Genomic DNA, 17,521 nt, shown 5'->3' on the forward strand with positions numbered 1-17,521 from the left:
GTTCGAATCTCTGTGATGGGGTGAGCTCCCGTTGCTCAGTCCCAGCTCCTGCCAACCTAGCAGTTCGAAAGCACGTCAAAATGCAAGTAGATAAATAGGAACCGCTACAGCGGGAAGGTAAACGGCGTTTCCATGTGCTGCTCTGGTTCGCCAGAAGTGGCTTTGTCACCCTGGCCACATGACCTGGAAGCTATACGCCGGCTCCCTCGGCCAATAATGCGAGATAAGCGCGCAACCCCAGAGTCGGTCACGACTGGATCTATTGGTCAGGGGTCCCTTTACCTTTAGAGAACACAAGGCAGAATAATGTGTGGAACCTCCAACATCATCTCCACATCCAAGTTTCCTATTTTGGGATAGAAAAGTTGAAGGGTTGTTTTTTTAAAGGGTTGTTCAGGCTTTCACCCATCTAAGCACCACCAGGACTAGACTGGCTTAGCTTCAGAAAAGGGGTGGCCTCAGTTGGATTCAGGCCATATGGCTTCATGTGCCTTGAAGTTAAAGACACCTCTCTCTCTATCTCTCTTTCTTTCTCTCTCTTGTAGAGTACCATGTGCATAGCTGGTATAGTTGTAGTGACAGTAATCCATGATGATGATGATGATGATGATGATATTATATTATATAACAATATAGTAAATACAATAATAATATAGCTCTCCTGCAATGAGCAGAACCAGGTCCATTGTGAAATTAAACACCATACTTAACTTCCTTAAGATTTTTTTCTTAAAGAAAACTTATTATGGTCATCTTACCAACATGCCCTGCTTCTATAGCAAGTTCAGGACCAGCTATTGCAGACTGGAGTATACAACAGTTGTAATTATTATTATTATTATTATTATTATTATTATTATTATTATTATTAATACCCCTCCATCCCTGGCCAAAGCCGGGCTTAGAGCGGCTAACATCAAATGTATAACACAGGCGTCGGCAACGTTTTCTGGCCATGGGCTGGATCATTCCCACTGACAGGTGCAGAAGTGATTTCCGGTGCTGCGCTGCCCATTTTTGGAGCGCCGGAAATCGCTTCTGCGCATGCCCTGACATGTGCAGAAGCGATTTCTGGCGTCTGGGCATGCCCAGATGCTGTTTCTGGCATCTGCACATGTGCAGGTGCCATTTTCAGCACCACTTGGCAAGTCGCTGCGCCACGCCATGCCAGTTTAGCACGGTGGGGCATGGGGACTTGCTTGGTGACCGAGTGGCTCATGGGCCGGATAAAGGGCCTTTGTGGGCCGCATCTGGCCCATGGGCCAGAGGTTGCCGATGCCTGGTATAACACATTAAAATCAGGCAATCAATTAAAACACATCCTAAAATCAGATCTGGATCAGAATAAGATCCAATCATATGTAGATTCCTTAACCATTTATAATAGTAAGAGGCAAAAGCTTCCAGTAACCATCCCCTGTGACATGACTAAGGTCTTATCTTGCAAGCATCCAAGAATGTTTTCACCTCTAAGATGTTGAAAGAGAAAGAGTGGAGGTGGAAGAACTAGACTTTACACCTCTGTTTCCCCTGCAGGGTCCCCTTCATACCTCTGAGCTAAGGAAATGGCCAGAGAAGTGGTCTAATTTACACCTACAGAAAGAAGATCTAATTGTCAGGTAAAATAGCATGCTAATGAAGTTAAGGTTCTGCAGGAAGGAAGGAAGGACCCACTGGATAAACTGTCAGTAAAACAAAAGCCTGGGAATTGAAGGAGGAAATATTTGAATGAGAAAGTATCAGAAGCAATTTAGTAAAATCCCCATTGTGATTGCGTAATAGTATTTCTTGACTGATCCTTTATCTAATACTGTACTAGAAGAAACATAACAATGAAGAAAAGTGCCAGAAGCAAAGCAGGGAGGATGGGGAAATTAGTGCAACTGGCACAGCCTGCCTGTTTAGGTCACAAGCAAATTTTAACTTATGCACCTAATATCTGCTGCTGTTTCTCTTGATCAACCACAGTAATATGTTTGGACCAAATCCAATTCTCATTTAAGACAAGAAGGAATTTAATTATGTTAATAAGTAGTGTGATTTGTGTACAGCTTACATTTTTGTCAAACTAGCACTGGAGAACAAAAACAGAAAGTTATCAGCAGAAAGCGATTTTATTCAAAGCAGACAAATCCCGAAACTCTTTAAATTACTGGACTTGTAAATATTGAGTTGCACCAATCTTTCTTGCAGCCCCCATTTCAGTAGATCTGACAATATCTGCAGCAGCAACTGGGATGGGGAGGAGAAGGGGGCTGGTATTCAGCTAGGTTTTACTCAGAGTAGACCTGTTGACATCAATGGCCATAACTTCATCATGTTCAATGAGTCTACGCTGAGTAAAACATAGCTGAATACCACCTTGAGCAGGCATCCCCAAACTTGGCCCTCCAGATGTTTTTGTCCTACAACTCCCACCATCCCTAGCTAAAAGAACCAGTGGTCAGGGATGATGGGAATTGTAGTCTCAAAACATCTGGAGGTCCGAGGTTGAGGAAGCCTGACCTTGAGTGTTCAAACTTCCCTCCACCACATAACATTTCCTCGATGAAAAATACTAAACTGTGGGATGGGGCTTTAATCTTTATCAGCCTCTCTACCCCACCCCACCCCCCGGGAGGAAATTTCTGTTTTATTACCCTGTCGAGTTTGGTCCAAAGTCTCTAATTTTAATGCTCAGCTTATGAGTCTCCATTTTTAATTCCTTAGCCTCCTTTTCAGCGTTTTCTTTTCTCAACATGTCAAAAGCATGCAACATGGAGGAAAATGATATTCAAACTGTTCTTCCAGAAACAACCCTTGTCTAATTACAGCAAGTGCTGGAGTACAGTTACAGTCACTAGCAGAAATAATTGGGGAAAGCATGGAGGAAGTCCGTGAATGATTTTGTGAACAGGTGGGCAATGTTTGTACAAGTCATGTTCACAGCATGTCTCCATCCTTAAAACCAGATCCTAGAAGATCAACATTAAGTCCCGTGATTCTTTAAAGGCATTCATAATTCAGGGCTCTTGCCTGGTTTGGTTCTGTTATGAACTTAGCATTGTTTAAAAAGGTCATCTTTGTTTGTCCCCAGCCTTGTCTTATCGTTAGCATTTGAGTTTTCCCTTTGTGTTGCTTGTGCCCTCGTGGTGCTAAAAAAATAAAATAAAACCAAGATTAGATAATACAATGCATTGAAACTAATTAATTTACGGAAGTGGACTGAACTTGATTGAATTTGCATCGATTGAAACTGTGGCATTGCTGCGCTCTTCAGTTGCCTTTCGTGGGTATTCTAGCAGGCATTGATTGAATAGCTATGTTTAAAAAATGTAAAAGGTGAAAGATGATCCAAACCCCATGGTGAGAAACATAAGAAGAGCTCTGCTGGATCAGGCCATCTAGAGGCCATCTAGACCAGCATCTCCTTCTCACAGGGGCCAAACAGATGCCTGTGAGATAGCAGCAGAGCCGTCCCACTGCGGAATCCCTGCAACTGGTTCTCAGAGGCGGGTTTAGGGTACTGCTAGCAGTGTGGCCAAGGGACCCAGGTGGCGCTGTGGTTAAACCACTGAGCCTAGGGCTTGCTGATCAGAAGGTCAGCGGTTCGAATCCCTGTGACGGGGTGAGCTCCCATTGCTCAGTCCCAGCTCCTGCCAACCTAGCAGTTCGAAAGCACGTCAAAATGCAAGTAGATAAATAGGAACCACTACAGTGGGAAGGTAAACGGCATTTCCATGTGCTGCTCTGGTTTGCCAGAAGCGGCTTTGTCATGCTGGCCACATGACCTGGAAGATATACGCCAGCTCCCTCGGCCAATAATGCGAGATGAGCGCGCAACCCCAGAGTCGGTCACAACTGGACCTAATGGTCAGGGGTCCCTTTACCTTTTACCTAGCAGTGTGGCCACCCTGGGCACGCAGCCGAAGGCGCCTTCTCAAAGCCCAGTAAGTGCTTATCCAGCTTCAGGAAGGAGGCATGAAGGCTCTGACAGGGTCCTAGAGTTCTCTGGCCTCCTTCCCAAAGCCAATCAAGTGCTTACTGGACTTTAGAAAGGAGGTAGGAGGCCTCTAGGAGCCTTGCCCCTCCTCCCCAAAGTCTGGCTTAAGCCCGCGCCACAAGGGCTGGGTGAAATGTTGGCCTTCCCCAGGATGGATTATTGCCAAGATCTATCCTTGCTGCCTCCAACAGCAGGGGTAGTGTGTTGGGCTGGGGGTATCTGAGTTGAAATCCCTTATCACACAAACTCTCCCTCTGCATTACTTGTGCGAATGGACAACACAGGTCAAATGCACACCATGTATTTAAAGCACATTACTTTCGCCCAAACATCCTGAGAACTGTACTTGGTTAAGGCTGCTGGGGACCAATCTCCTAAACTCTTTGGGGACCAAAGCATAGTTCTGGATTATTTGGAGGAAACCAAGTGCTTTAAATGGTGGTGGGAGGACTGTGGTTAATTTCTGTCTGCTTTGCTATTGAGAAACCCCATGTGGTTTGCAATATAACAAGAGAGGCTCTTTTAGGGTAGCACGACCGGTTCAGCTGCAGTGGGCACTGATGCCCCAGGGTCCGCTGCAACAATGATGTAGAATGGAGCGCAAGAGACTGGGTGTGTGTGTGTGTGTGTGTGTGTGTGTGTGTGTGTGTGTGTGTGTGGATATTTTAGCATCAGGTTTGCCACAGATAATAAGACAAGGTAGTCGAAAATGCAAGATGTAAAACAATGAGTTAAAAGCTAAAGCAGTATCAAGCATCACCGTTCCTTAGTAACATCAATATTCTGACAAAATAAAGATTGTTTAGATTAGAGACAAGGTCTTTGTTAATCAAATTAATTGAAAGTTTCTTGTCTTTCATCCTGCAGAAATGTATGAATCCAACAATATAATCACTTTCCATGGACTGATCAATAGTTCCAGTTACCACACATTCTTTTTGGATGAGGAGCGAAGTAAACTCTTCGTTGGAGCAAAGGATCACATATTTTCTTTCAACCTAGTCAACATCAAGGAATATCAAAAGGTACTTTTCAAGTTAGGTTTGATCTAGCTATATTACAGCCTTTCTCAACCTGGTACACTCCAGATGTGGTGGAACATGACTCTTTGCTGGCTGGGGTTGAGCTGCTGTATTCTAAAACATCTGAAGGGGCAGATTTCCTCTGGATATAACCTATAAATTTGTGGGTTAAACCACTGAGCCTAGGGCTTGCCAGTCAGAAGGTCGGCGGTTCGAATCCCCATGATGGGGTGAGCTCCTGTTGATCGGTCCCAGCTCCTGCCAACCTAGCAGTTCGAAAGCACATCAAAGTGCAAGTAGATAAATAGGTACCGCTCCGGCGGGAAGGTAAACAGTGTTTCCGTGTGCTGCTCTGGTTCACCAGAAGAGGCTTTGTCATGCTGGCCACATGACCTGGAAGCTATACGCCAGCTCCCTCGGCCAATAACGCAAGATGAGCGCACAACCCCAGAGTCTGTCACGACTGGACCTAATGGTCAGGGGTCCCTTTACCTTTACCTTTACAGTCAGCTCCCACACACCAGCAATTAGGAATGGTGCACAAATCCTAGTCAGTATTTTTGAGGGTTTTTGACAGTGGAGGTGCCATAGAAATGATGTACATCAAATGCATGTGCAACTGTTCATCAAGCACTTCCTCTGAATGGGCAGCTTTTTAAAAAACAACAGCACACAATAGCCTGCTTAGTACTTTATGTGCTTATGAGGTATAACAGATGGAACATACCAGTTCCATTCCTGGAGATTTTGTGTGTGGCAAGGAAGTTGTTTTCAATTGTTGTGGCCCTCATTTGGAACCCCCAGAATGCAAAAATATTGTCAGTACCCCCCACTGGGTGGGTACAATGGGGCTTTCATTGTAGTATGTTTAAGAATGTGGCCCTATAGTGCAATCCGATATGCATGTCTATTCAGAAGCCTTAATATTAGGATTAGCTCAAGACAACTGCAGCCTGTTGACTTAAAACAGCTAATTTTTGAGCATCCTCTTCTAAATATTCCTTATTACACAAGACCAGGGTGATGAAAAGAGCAGATTACGTAAAGGGACCATGAGCCCTTGTTCCGTTTCTCCCTTCCTTGACACCGGGCACTTCCATGTAATGTGTTCCTTCTGTTAATAAACCATTATAGATGGGCCTCTAATAGACGCATGATGGATGGGTAGAGAGCTCTTTTCTTATGATGGAAGACCTGGCTTTTACTTGAAGTTGCAGATTTAAATTGGAAGCTGATGCACGTTTCAGCAGTACACTTTGGTGCATATGTGCTCCCCCCCTAACATAAAAAATACATCAATCATTTAATATATTTTAATGAGCCCTTCAGCCTATGCTAAAATGCAGCAATTGTATGTCATTTCAGTCAAGAACTGAAATGTATGTGTTAGTGTGTGTGAGAGAGAGAGTTACAGAATCTATAAATGAACCTTATTACAATAGAAGTACAGTGGAACCTCGGTTTATGAACACCTCGGTTTATGAATTTTCGGTTTATGAACGCCGTGGACCCATCTGGAACGGATTAATTCACTTTCCATTACTTTTAATGGAAAAGTTCGCTTCAGTTTATGAACGCTTCAGTTTATGAACAGACTTCCGGAACCAATTACACCCATGTTTCAGTTTATGAACGCTTCAGTTTAAGTACTTCGCGGACCCGTCTGGAACGGATTATTCCACTTTCCATTACTTTCAATGGAAAAGTTCGCTTCAGTTTATGAACGGTTACTCCGCGGACCGTCTGGAACGGATTAATCCACTTTCCATTACTTTCAATGGGAAAGTTCGCTTCAGTTTATGAACGCTTCAGTTTATGAACAGACTTCCGGAACCAATTGTGTTCATAAACCGAGGTACCACTGTATAGTTTCAATGTTAGGGTGTTATTTCTGACTTGGTATTGGCCTTTGGCCTGTTTGCTTTCTTGAATGATGGCAATAAATACATCCGTCTTTTACTCTGAAGTAACTCTGGGCATTCATCTGTATTCTCTGAGGATCAAGATGAAGGCAAAGCTGGGAAACCATAGAGGAAACTGATTATTTATTTGGATGTCCTGTGGAATTCACACTGCAATGCAGAAAACATCTGGAATGATTAAAGAGAGAGCGCATGCTGCTATGGGAGGGGAGGAACCCTGTTCTTCTAAGTTGTGAGAACCGGTGGTAAATTCACACATGAGCTGTGAGCCACATCTCTTCGCATACGACTTGTAGTTCTTGATCATGAATAGATAAATTCACAAGAGCGTATGTCTACTGATGGACATAGATAGGATACCAGATGATGGGGACAAAGGACCTTCATCTTTGATTAGGGCTTTCTGTTTGCATCTAGCTGGCAGCTGTTGGAAAGAGGCTTCTGAACTATGTGGAGGTTTGGTCTGATTCTGTAGGCATCATTCAAATCAAAGCTCCATCTAGTTCAGAATGTCTTCTGCTGCCACACCAACTTCTGTCCCTGTTTGGCACAGCTGGGCACACCTGAGATATTTTCTTTCTGGGAACTGCATGGGAAGATTGTTGCTTCTGTTGCTTTCCCTTTAGTGGAAAGAGAAAGGAAATCACAAACTTGTGGTGCATGTTTTTTTTTAGTACCAGAGTGAGACTTGTGCAGCATCAGAAAGCCTATTCTAGGGTTTTGTTTCTAGGATATTTATTAAGGAAACAACAACAACAATCTTGCCAGTTTCACTCCCCACCCCTGCTCAGTCATTTTGGGAATCTCACAATGAAACCACTGAGGCATCAAAGAGCCTTGGAATGAAATGGGATGAGCTTGCAACTCGTCTGTCCCATCATCCCAGAAACCTTGTGGAAATAATGGCTATACATCTCTCATGCAACAGATGGGATGGTACCAGGATGTGTTAAATTTGTGTGCCAAGACCCCCAGAAAATTCCCCCCAATAACTCAGACAGACACATTATTTTAGGTTTTGTTTTTGGCATAATTTTGGCCACAACTTTATTAAAAAAATTACAATTAATTTTTGAGTGTTGGCCTTAGGCTTTGGTTAATCTTCTGCCCCACAGTGGGACAGGACCAGCTCTGACTTCCTACAGTAGAAAAGTCAAGTAAACACCCCATGGTGGAGGAGAGAGCTGAGACCAGGCCATCTCCCCCACCAGAAATGTTCCCCAAGGCTCCTGCTCTGTATTGGCCCCAGCCCCGCCCCATTGCGGGGGTGTAAGGACTAGAGCCCCGGAGCCCCAGGATTCCTTTAACGGAATACTTCTATAAGAGCAACACTGAGGGGCATGCACCTCCATGCGATGCCCCTCCCAAACTCATCAACCTGCCAACCCAACAAGTTGTGACTATTGCTAAGCAGTAGGCAAAAAACCAAATGGCAACAGCCAATCAGCCAAATGGAAAAAATTCCTACTGGCCCCTGAATACAGGCAGCGCCATAGCAAGGTCACTCTAAACCTGCAAAGAAAAGGAGGTGGGCGGGAGGGAGATTCAAATCACTAGCCAAGAATGAGCTGGATACGAAAACGCTGAGTACTTAAGCACACACCCTGTCAATCAAGGAATGGATACATGCAATTTACCCCAGCAACACTCAGCTCTCCAATCATCTTCTCTCTTTGAGCTTACACCCACCCCTTAACACACACACAGTCTTTTCTGCTGGGGCCGGCCGCAACACTCATTATTCCCTATGGGGTTAATGAGCTTTGTAAAAACTAGAAGGCATTGAGAGGGAGGGAGCCATGTGTTAACTTCCCCATGCTGGAATTGTTGTTCTGCAGGGAGAGGGCTCTCTCTCCTTCCCCAGCTAGTGCTGCTCTTCTGATACCATGCGCCAAACCAGAACTTGGTCCTTTGACACACAGCCCTAAACTTTCCATTCCACTTGGTGCTTCATGCAAAGTCAAGAGGAGAAGCATTGCAAAATACCTCAGCCTGTGCTTGCTGATGGTGCACAAATCCTGGTCAGTAGTTTTGAGGGTTTTTGACAGTGGAGGTGCCACAGAAATGATGTACATCAAATGCATGTGCAACTGTTCATCAAGCACTTCCTATGGATGGACAGCTTTTAAAAAAACAACAGCACACAATAGCCTGCTTAGTACTTTATGTGCTTATAAGGTATAACAGATGGTTGGAAGCCTGGAGAAAGGGGAAGGTCCGTGCATGAACAAAACAGGCACTTTCAGGTGCACACCATGCACTGGGGTGCATGGGATACCATAGATGTAAATAACATAACATTTGGAAATGTGCAAATGGTGTGATATCCAAAATTCTGATAAAAGTGGAATGAGAGGGGGGGGGAATAAGCAGAAGATTTTAATGACTAACAGCTATCAATTTGTGTAATCCTTTTAAAACCATCTGAGCTTCCTACTTTTGCCTTAATCTACCATATTTTTCTAAACAAACATTCTCCTGCTTTGTCAGGAAACTGTTTTAAAATGAAGGTTACGATCCAGCCATGTTCCCATTCATATTGCATTATCTGAGGCTCCCAACTGAATCTTAGCCTAGCATTATTGGAAGATCATGTTTTATTCTATATGCAATTCCTAAAAGCTTTTTGAAATACATGAATAATTCACTATGAGGGTCTTTGGGCTTTTGCTGTAGAAGACAAAATGGATGTTCCAGAAGAACTAATCATGAACGCAATCTGAGGTGAGATTGTGAATCTCAGTAGAGTCATTGGCTCCAAAGCCATGGGTCAGGATGAGCATCAGAAATGGCCTGAGTGCATCAGGGGCATCCGATCCCTCTTGCTGAGCATCCACTTTCCAGAGGCGACCAACCAAATGCCTCTGGGAGTCTGCAGGCAGGGTCTGGGGGCAATGGCTGACCCCTATTTGTTCCAGTAGCTGAGATTCCTTCTGAACATGGAAAAGCCATTAAACAACCAGGGACAGGCCCACCCAGGGACAGAATTCAGGGCCTCACAGCCTTCCTAGTTGTTTTAAATGGTGGACCATTACTATTGTCTTGTATTTAAGCTTTGTTAGGTTAACAGAAAACAAAAGAAACATTTAGAAATGTAACTTTCAGTTTGTTATATGTCTATAGTATGGTAATCTGCTTATATAAAGGTAAAGGTAAGGGGGCCCCTAACCATCAGGTCCAGTCGTGTCCGACTCTGGGGTTGCGGCGCTCATCTCGCTCTATAGGCCGAGGGAGCCGGCCTTTCTCCGCAGACAGCTTCCGGGTCATGTGGCCAGCATGACAAAGCTGCTTCTGGCGAACCAGAGCAGTGCCATAGCTGCCAAGTTATCCCTTTTTTAAAGGGATTTTCCCTTATGCTGAATAGGCTTCCTCGCGAGAAAAGTGAAAACTTGGCAGCTATGTGCAGCAGTGCACGGAAACGCCGTTTACCTTCCTGCTGGAGCGGTTCCTATTTATCTACTTGCACTTTGATGTGCTTTCGAACTGCTGGGTGGGCAGGAGCTGGGACCGAGTAACGGGAGCTCACCCCGTTGCAGGGATTCGAACTGCCAACCTTCTGATCCTTCTGATCAGCAAGCCCTAGACTCTGTGGTTTAACCCACAGCGCCACCTGGGTCCGATCTGCCTATATTAATATGAATTAATGATGTGTGTATTAGCGATTGTATATATGTGATCTGCCTATATACAATCTCTAATACACACAGCATTAATTCATCAGGCTTCAGAACTCCTCAGTTTTTTTTTGTTGACTCTTCTGGTTCCCCTTTTTCGCCTTGGATGTTAATAGTGAACGATGGATGGCAAAGAGCCACAATTCAGCATAATGTTGGGGTGCTTCAGCTACCTACCCCTTGAGGTGAGGTTCTACCTTGGGGTGACCAGAGCACGAGACATGGGATGACAAGCTGACCTGGGGATTTGCTGCTTCTGACATAGTGCTCCGGTTTCTGAATTGAAATCTGGTTTGAACTATATTTGCATGACTCCAGGGCCTTCACTTAGATGAAAGCCAGCAGAAGACAAAGAGAAATGATGACATGTGCAAGGATATTTTCTGCTGTACAACAGCAATAATAGCAATCTGATGCGGTGAAATGCTGATATCGATAATGCACAAGAAAAGTGCGAGGAGAGAGAGAGAGAGAGAGAGAGAGAGAGAGAGAGAGAGAGAGAGAGAGAGAGAGAGAGAGATCGTAGGTGACCAGCATTTGGGGGACATTATGCACAATTCTCAATTGTTGGAGCATGAAATGACCTAAAGTGATTTTTATGTTACATCTTTAGATTGTTTGGCCTGTATCTCATACCCGGAGGGACGAGTGCCAGTGGGCTGGAAAAGATATTCTGGTAAGTACAAATTTGCCTCGCTTTTTTCTCCTGTCCTTTGTAAAGCTAGTCAATATTTCATGAACTCTCATCTTTTAAAATTTTAAAGCTTGAGATTCTCTCCCCCCCTTACCCTTTTATTTAAGAATTGCTTCATTGTGCTAGGTTTGTGTATAGGCAGTTTTTTTTCTTTCTTCCCATGTAAACCTGTGAAGGTAGGCTTCATATAAGGGAATGAGCATATAATTGTCCCCTTATTTAAGGAATCTAAAAAGTTTGACCTCATTTCTGTAATGACTGAGGCCCTCAATCTGCAGTGTGTGCTGAATAGACAGACCATTGTGAATGCAATAAACCTCATTAATGTCAAGAAGTTGCCATGAAGGCCTCAGGGGTCTTCCCTGACAGGAACACATTGATGCCTAAGTGATGTTAATTTCCCCCCTCTATTGTGATTTTTTTCCCTAAAAAAAGAAGAAAGAAAGAAAATGAAAACAGTTATTTTATGCGTTCATTTTCTTACCACCACTCTTTTCCCTCCCCCATTTCCTCATCCCTTCCATATGATCTATTGGAGAGAAACCTGGTTGCAAATTGTAGGAGTATTGAGCGGGGGGGGGGGAGTGGGACATTTACTAACCATACGGAAAATGAATACATTCCATATAGGCCAAAAGGGAAATCACTGTGTTTGCAATAGGTGAAGGGAAAACGGAGCTAAAATATTCACTAAAATTCACTAAAATATTCATAATGTCAACTGCTGGAGGTCTGCATCTCAATAGTGTCTCAGGTCATAAGTGAAAATGAGTTCACTACCCTTAACTTACCCTTTAAATATTTTGTTGGAAGCTGGCCAGAGTGGCTCGTGAAACCCAGCCAGGTGGGTGGTGTATAAATAATAATAATAATAATAATAATAATAATAATAATAATAATAATAATAATAATTTATTATTATTATTATTATTATTATTATTATTATTAACATGGTCTCTAGTGAACAATGGTCTCTCTCCATATATTCTCTTATTAAAAAAGAGAGAGAGATTAAAATAACAGAGGACTTTTAGCAGGACTAAGACAGAGGAAGAGATTTTTAAAATTGCCCGAGTTGAAGCTGGAGAACAGAATGTTTACGTTCAATTCCATGCCATCACACCCTTAATCTTTATGACATATAGGCTGCATCCAACAGTGTCACTCGACTGATGGTAAGGCATTATAGGGAGAGATGCTGTTTGCTGTGATTATTGCGCCTTCCTCTGTAGCTCTCAGAAGACTCACATCCAAATATACTCTGGAGGACCCCTCAGTCCTCTGAAGCAGATTTGGAGTGAGGGGTTTTGGAAGATGGTGGGAGGAGGGGGAGATCAGCAAAAATTGCTTCCCTTTCTGGTCCGCTGATGGAGACATTGCCATCCGCTGAATGACACCATTGTATACTGTCTGTTGTGTTCAACATGTTTCTACTGTTGCAGTTGCCATAAAAATCTAGGCAAGTCAAGTGAGGCTTTTTATTGGTCTAGCTAGACTTTAGAAATACTAGAAATGAACTCTACTTCAACCATAGGTTTTTCAGGGGGGGAGTAAAATACGATGATACTTTTTCAAAATCACTGAAGACAGTTTGGGGAATTACTTTGTATGTGCTCCTTTCTGTTGGCGCAACTTCAGAAACCCATATAGACGATCAAGGAAATCTCAGTGGGCTTTCATGAAGGAGAGAATACCATACGTGTGTGTGTGTGTGTGTGTGTGTGTGTGTGTGTGTGTGTTTCATATTAGTACCAGCATATCCTTGTCAGGATAGCAGATACCACTCTTGTGATTGCTTAGAACTTTGTAAATCAAGTTCTTTATTTTTTTATAGCCATTTTTATTTTAAACTATGTGATTATTAATCTCAAGGCGACAACCAATTCCATCATACTGAAAATTCAAATTCCCTAGCAATAGGCCAGCTGCAACAGCTGCACTTCTTATATGAAATGAATATTAACTGTATGTCGTGTATACAAACCCCACCAGTCACCTCAAACATGACCTGAGACTAAAGGTTTCTTTTGTAACTGTATTGGATTGTAGGCTGTATTTTCACTCTGCTGGAGTCCAAATGGTTCCTTCTACGCTTCAGTGTCAATCACACAGGACCATGAAACTGATATAGTCTGAGGTCTTGACATGTAGCATGCCAGAATTGTACTGCAGATTGATAACTGGGGAGAATCACCATCAGCTTACATTTCTGAGGGGAGAGGGAAGGAAAGGCAAATAAAAAATTGTCCTCTTGTGGATTGAGGGGAGGGAATCCTGCACATACAGAAAATGTTGATTAAACGTTCATCCCTTCTTGTCTCTGCATGTCCTGGATTTGTACACATACCTGTGAACATCTCCAAGGAACACAAACTTTGGCAAAAGAAATGCAAGCAGGCAACGAGGGAATAAGTCCTATGCTGAGAACACAAATTTCTAGGCTTGGTATCTATGAATGATTCCCAAAACATGCTTTTTTGTTTGTTTAGACTCTTGCAAGTATTTTAATTTTTTGTTCCACCAATGAAACTTTTGCAACTAGAATGAAATATTCAAATGTATGGCCATTTCTCCTGGTCCCATAATGTGAGATTTGAAATACAGACCTTGCTCTAGGTAGGTGTTTTTCTGGAGAGTTGCCAAATTTCAGAGGTCTTGGCAATGTTCTCCTAGGTATATCAGATAGAAGTAGAATTCCAACATAAAAGAAAACTGTCTTTACAACTCTGGATTTCTTTATGGATCATTTGTAAATAATGTTTTGTTAAAAGTGCAAAGATGATATATGATACATTCGCAAATTTCTTTATATCATTGCTTTTAAGGTCATTTTTTAAATGCTGGGATTATTTCTGGAATCCCCTGTTTGTGGAAGACCACAATCTGGTTCACAAATGCCTGCCTGCCTGTCACCTGCTTTATCTACCCTTGATTACTATACTGTTGGTGATCAGTTGATGAATATATGAGCTGACTCTGCTGAAAAACACTGCTGGAGGCGATGTGAGGTCAAACGCTCGATGCTTTTCTCCCTTAAACGAGTTCTGGTTTAGAGCCAGTTGGACTGCCTGACACTCAGAAAGTGCAGAGCAACAAATGGGGTGTGCAGCATGTTGCACTACAGGGAACATTTTGCAGTTTAATGAAGGAGAGGAATGTGGGGCCACAGTCAGTCTTCTGCACTCCATCCTAAAGGGTACCAGAAGGCGGCCAGTTCCTAAAAGAAAATCGTACCTTGCACTCTCTAACAATGGGGTAGGTTGCTATGAAGCCAACCCAACAGACAAGAGAAGGGGCAGAGCTGAATGCACAGTTGTGTTCTGTTGAACAACATGGGTCTAAAGTGAAACACCCAAAACAAAAGGGGCATGAAAGAGCCATTGTTAACTAGTGATACCTTAGAGATATGAATCTGCGTATTGGGAGAATCTCTTTTAATGCTTGGGTTGTGAATGAAAGATATGAAATTAAGGGGTGCATTTTGCTGCCTGTAGGCTATTGCACAACCATGCAGCGACAGCCCCAGCCCCCAGGGATCATAAGGAAGGAATAAAGACTCTGACAATGTATATAGAATTAAAATTAGGCCACAGCTTTGTTAAACTTCCGAATGTAGGAAGACCTTGGCTTAGGCCTTGGGCATGTATCCCTCCCAGCCCCCCAGCTGGGGGGGGGGGAAACTGGGGCTCATCACCGTAAATGGGATATGGGGGCTTCTGCAAGACGTAAGTGTAGCAGGCAGCCCAGCCCATATCCCCACATGGGTAGTTCACTGGTGACCTTTCGGTGTATGGCCAGTGACACCCATATATATAACCGCTTTAAGAGGGGGACCCTGGAATCGCCACTGCAGGGGGGTGAGTCACCACTTCACGCCTCCCCCCCCCATATAGGGAAGAAAAGACTAAAGGATTCCACCCAAGGCCATAACCGCCAAAGTTGTGACCAATTGCTACGGGGAAGACAAAACCTGCCAATGCAGGAAAATTTCTTCCTGGTCCTTCAACAGCAGCCAGTCAAAGACCGCAGGAGCGCCAGCTAAACAAGAAGAAAAAGTTAACCTGCAAACAAGAAATACCGTGTTTCCCCCTTTTTAATACGTAGTCAGAAAGTAAGCCAAGGCAGGGTTTTTCACCATTTGAGAGCTATTAGACATACCCCGAAAATAAGCCATACTTCCGCACCAGCTAGCAGGACCCAGCATGCCGGCCGCGACAGGAGGAGGAAGCCTGCCGGGTCGGGTCAGTGCCCGGAAGCGGCGGTGGCTGCTGCAGTGCCGATAAAGCATGCTGCAGTGCCGCACGGAGCACCAGCCAGCAGGACCCAGCTCCTGCAATGCTGGTCGCGGCAGGAGGAGGAAGCCTGCGGGGTCGGGTTGGTGCCCAGAAGCGGTGGTGGCTGCAGCGCTGACAAAGTGTGAAGCAGCGCCGCACGGAGCACCAAGGGCACGAGCGGCAGGAGGAAAGAGAGAGAGGCTCGTTGCTTACGCACTTTAAGAGAAGCAGCCAGAACCGATCTCCACATTCCGAGCCTCCCTTTTGCGCGTCCGGGCATGTTAAAGCCCCGATCAGTTCACTCCCCACTTCTTCCTCGCCATCCCTCCCTTTCACACGTTGCCTCGACCCCGCAGCCCCCCTCCCTGGCCATCTTCCCCTAAGTGCAGCGCTGCTTCGTGCTTTGTCAGCGCTGCAGCCGCAGTCTCTCTGTGTGTGCGCGTGTCTCTTTCTTTCTCTCCCTGTGCGTCTGTCTCTCTCTTTGTGTGTGTGTGTGTGTGTGTGCGTCTCTCTCTCTCTCTCGGGGTGTGTGTGTGTGTGTGTGTGCGCGCGTCTCTTTCTCTCTCGGTGTGTGTGTGTATGTGTGCGCGCGTCTCTGTGTGTTTGCACGCACGTCCCCCCCCCCCGACAGAGAAAAGGTTCCGCTTCGGCTCGTCATTCAGCCGCCCCGGCCTCCTCACTGAGGGCCGAAGCTGCTCCCCTCCCCCTCCTCCCCTTTCATCCTTCCCTTCCCTCAGTTGGTCCGTCAGTCGGGGTTGCGCACGCGCGCGCCAGGGGCATGGCCCAAGCCTCGTCCCCCTCGCACTTCCCTCACAAGCGTCTTGGAGTGGGACGGGTCACGGCCTCCCTCACAAAGTCCCCCCCCCTGTGTGCACATCTGTCTCCAAGGCAGGTGGCCATCCAGCCTCTGCTTAAAAGCCTCCAAGAAAGGAGAGCCCTTGACTCAGGATGGGTAGGAGGGGAAAGGGAAAAAATAGAAGAGGCAGAAAATGGAAAATACCATAACAGAGTGGCAGAGCACCCTGTGCTCTGTATGCAGAAGGATCCCAGGTTTAACCCCCAGGTACCACCAAGTTTGAAATCCTGGAGAGCTGCTGCCAGCCTGGTTGACAGTAAAACCTGGAGAGCTCAGTTGGCTAGAGTGTGGTGTTTATAATGTGCGCGGAAGAGAGCGCCGAGTGTCCTGAGCCAGTGGGACCCAGTTGTACCAGCACTTAAAAAAAAAAAGACACCCCCTGAAAATAAGCCACCGTGTGTTTTTTTGAGGGAAAAAAGTTATAAGACGGTGTCTTAAAAAAGGGAAAACACGGTATTAAACAAAGGGAGGGTAGGGAGGATGAATCTCCAGAGCTGACTGTCTGGCTATTGTTGGCTCCACCCCCTATTTATACAGTGGTACCTCCGTTTACAACCTCAATTGGTTCTGGGGAGCCGGTCGCTCCCTGAGCAGGTCGTAAACAGAGCACCTCTTCTGTGCGTGCGTGAAGTGCAGATAGAGCACTTCTGCACATGTGCGAGCTGCGCAGATCACTTCGCCGCGGAACCCGGATGTAAGCACTTCCAGGTCTGCGGTGATCGCAAACTGACTGATCGCAAACCGCAATGATTGTAAACCAAGGTATGACTTTAAGCGAGAAACTTGATTACTGAGGCTGGGCGTGAACCTCCAAAAATTAACACTGAGAGGCAAGCCAGCCCGTGTTCGCCAGTAAGCTCCCTGGGAACTGTAGCACCACATGCGATCCCGCAAAGGGCACCCACAATGTAAAGTGTGAGTGCTCATTATTTTATTCATGGGAACAACGACAGGTATTTGTTTCCAGAGATAGCCTCACATTCATCAAAGAAAAGCAGTGTGTGTGTGTGTGTGTGTGTGTGTGTGTGTGTCTGTGTCTGTGTCTGTGTCTGTGTATAGGGACTGCTCCGGCGGGAAGGTAAACAGCATTTCTGTGC

The 17,521-nt window shown here is 44.9% G+C and overlaps 1 protein-coding gene across 1 annotated transcript in view; it reads left to right on the plus strand.

The window, feature by feature from the left end:
- SEMA3A (semaphorin 3A) overlaps positions 1-17,521 on the plus strand; it is a 202,286-nt gene that overhangs the window by 65,811 nt on the left and 118,954 nt on the right. Inside the window, exons 2-3 of the mRNA XM_035137741.2 lie at positions 4,850-5,007; positions 11,214-11,276. Coding sequence (XP_034993632.1) covers positions 4,850-5,007; positions 11,214-11,276 — 221 coding nt within the window. The remainder of the gene's footprint in view (positions 1-4,849; positions 5,008-11,213; positions 11,277-17,521) is intronic.

This window comes from Zootoca vivipara, chromosome 5, assembly GCF_963506605.1.
Source record: "Zootoca vivipara chromosome 5, rZooViv1.1, whole genome shotgun sequence".
NCBI classification, from domain to species: domain Eukaryota; kingdom Metazoa; phylum Chordata; class Lepidosauria; order Squamata; family Lacertidae; genus Zootoca; species Zootoca vivipara.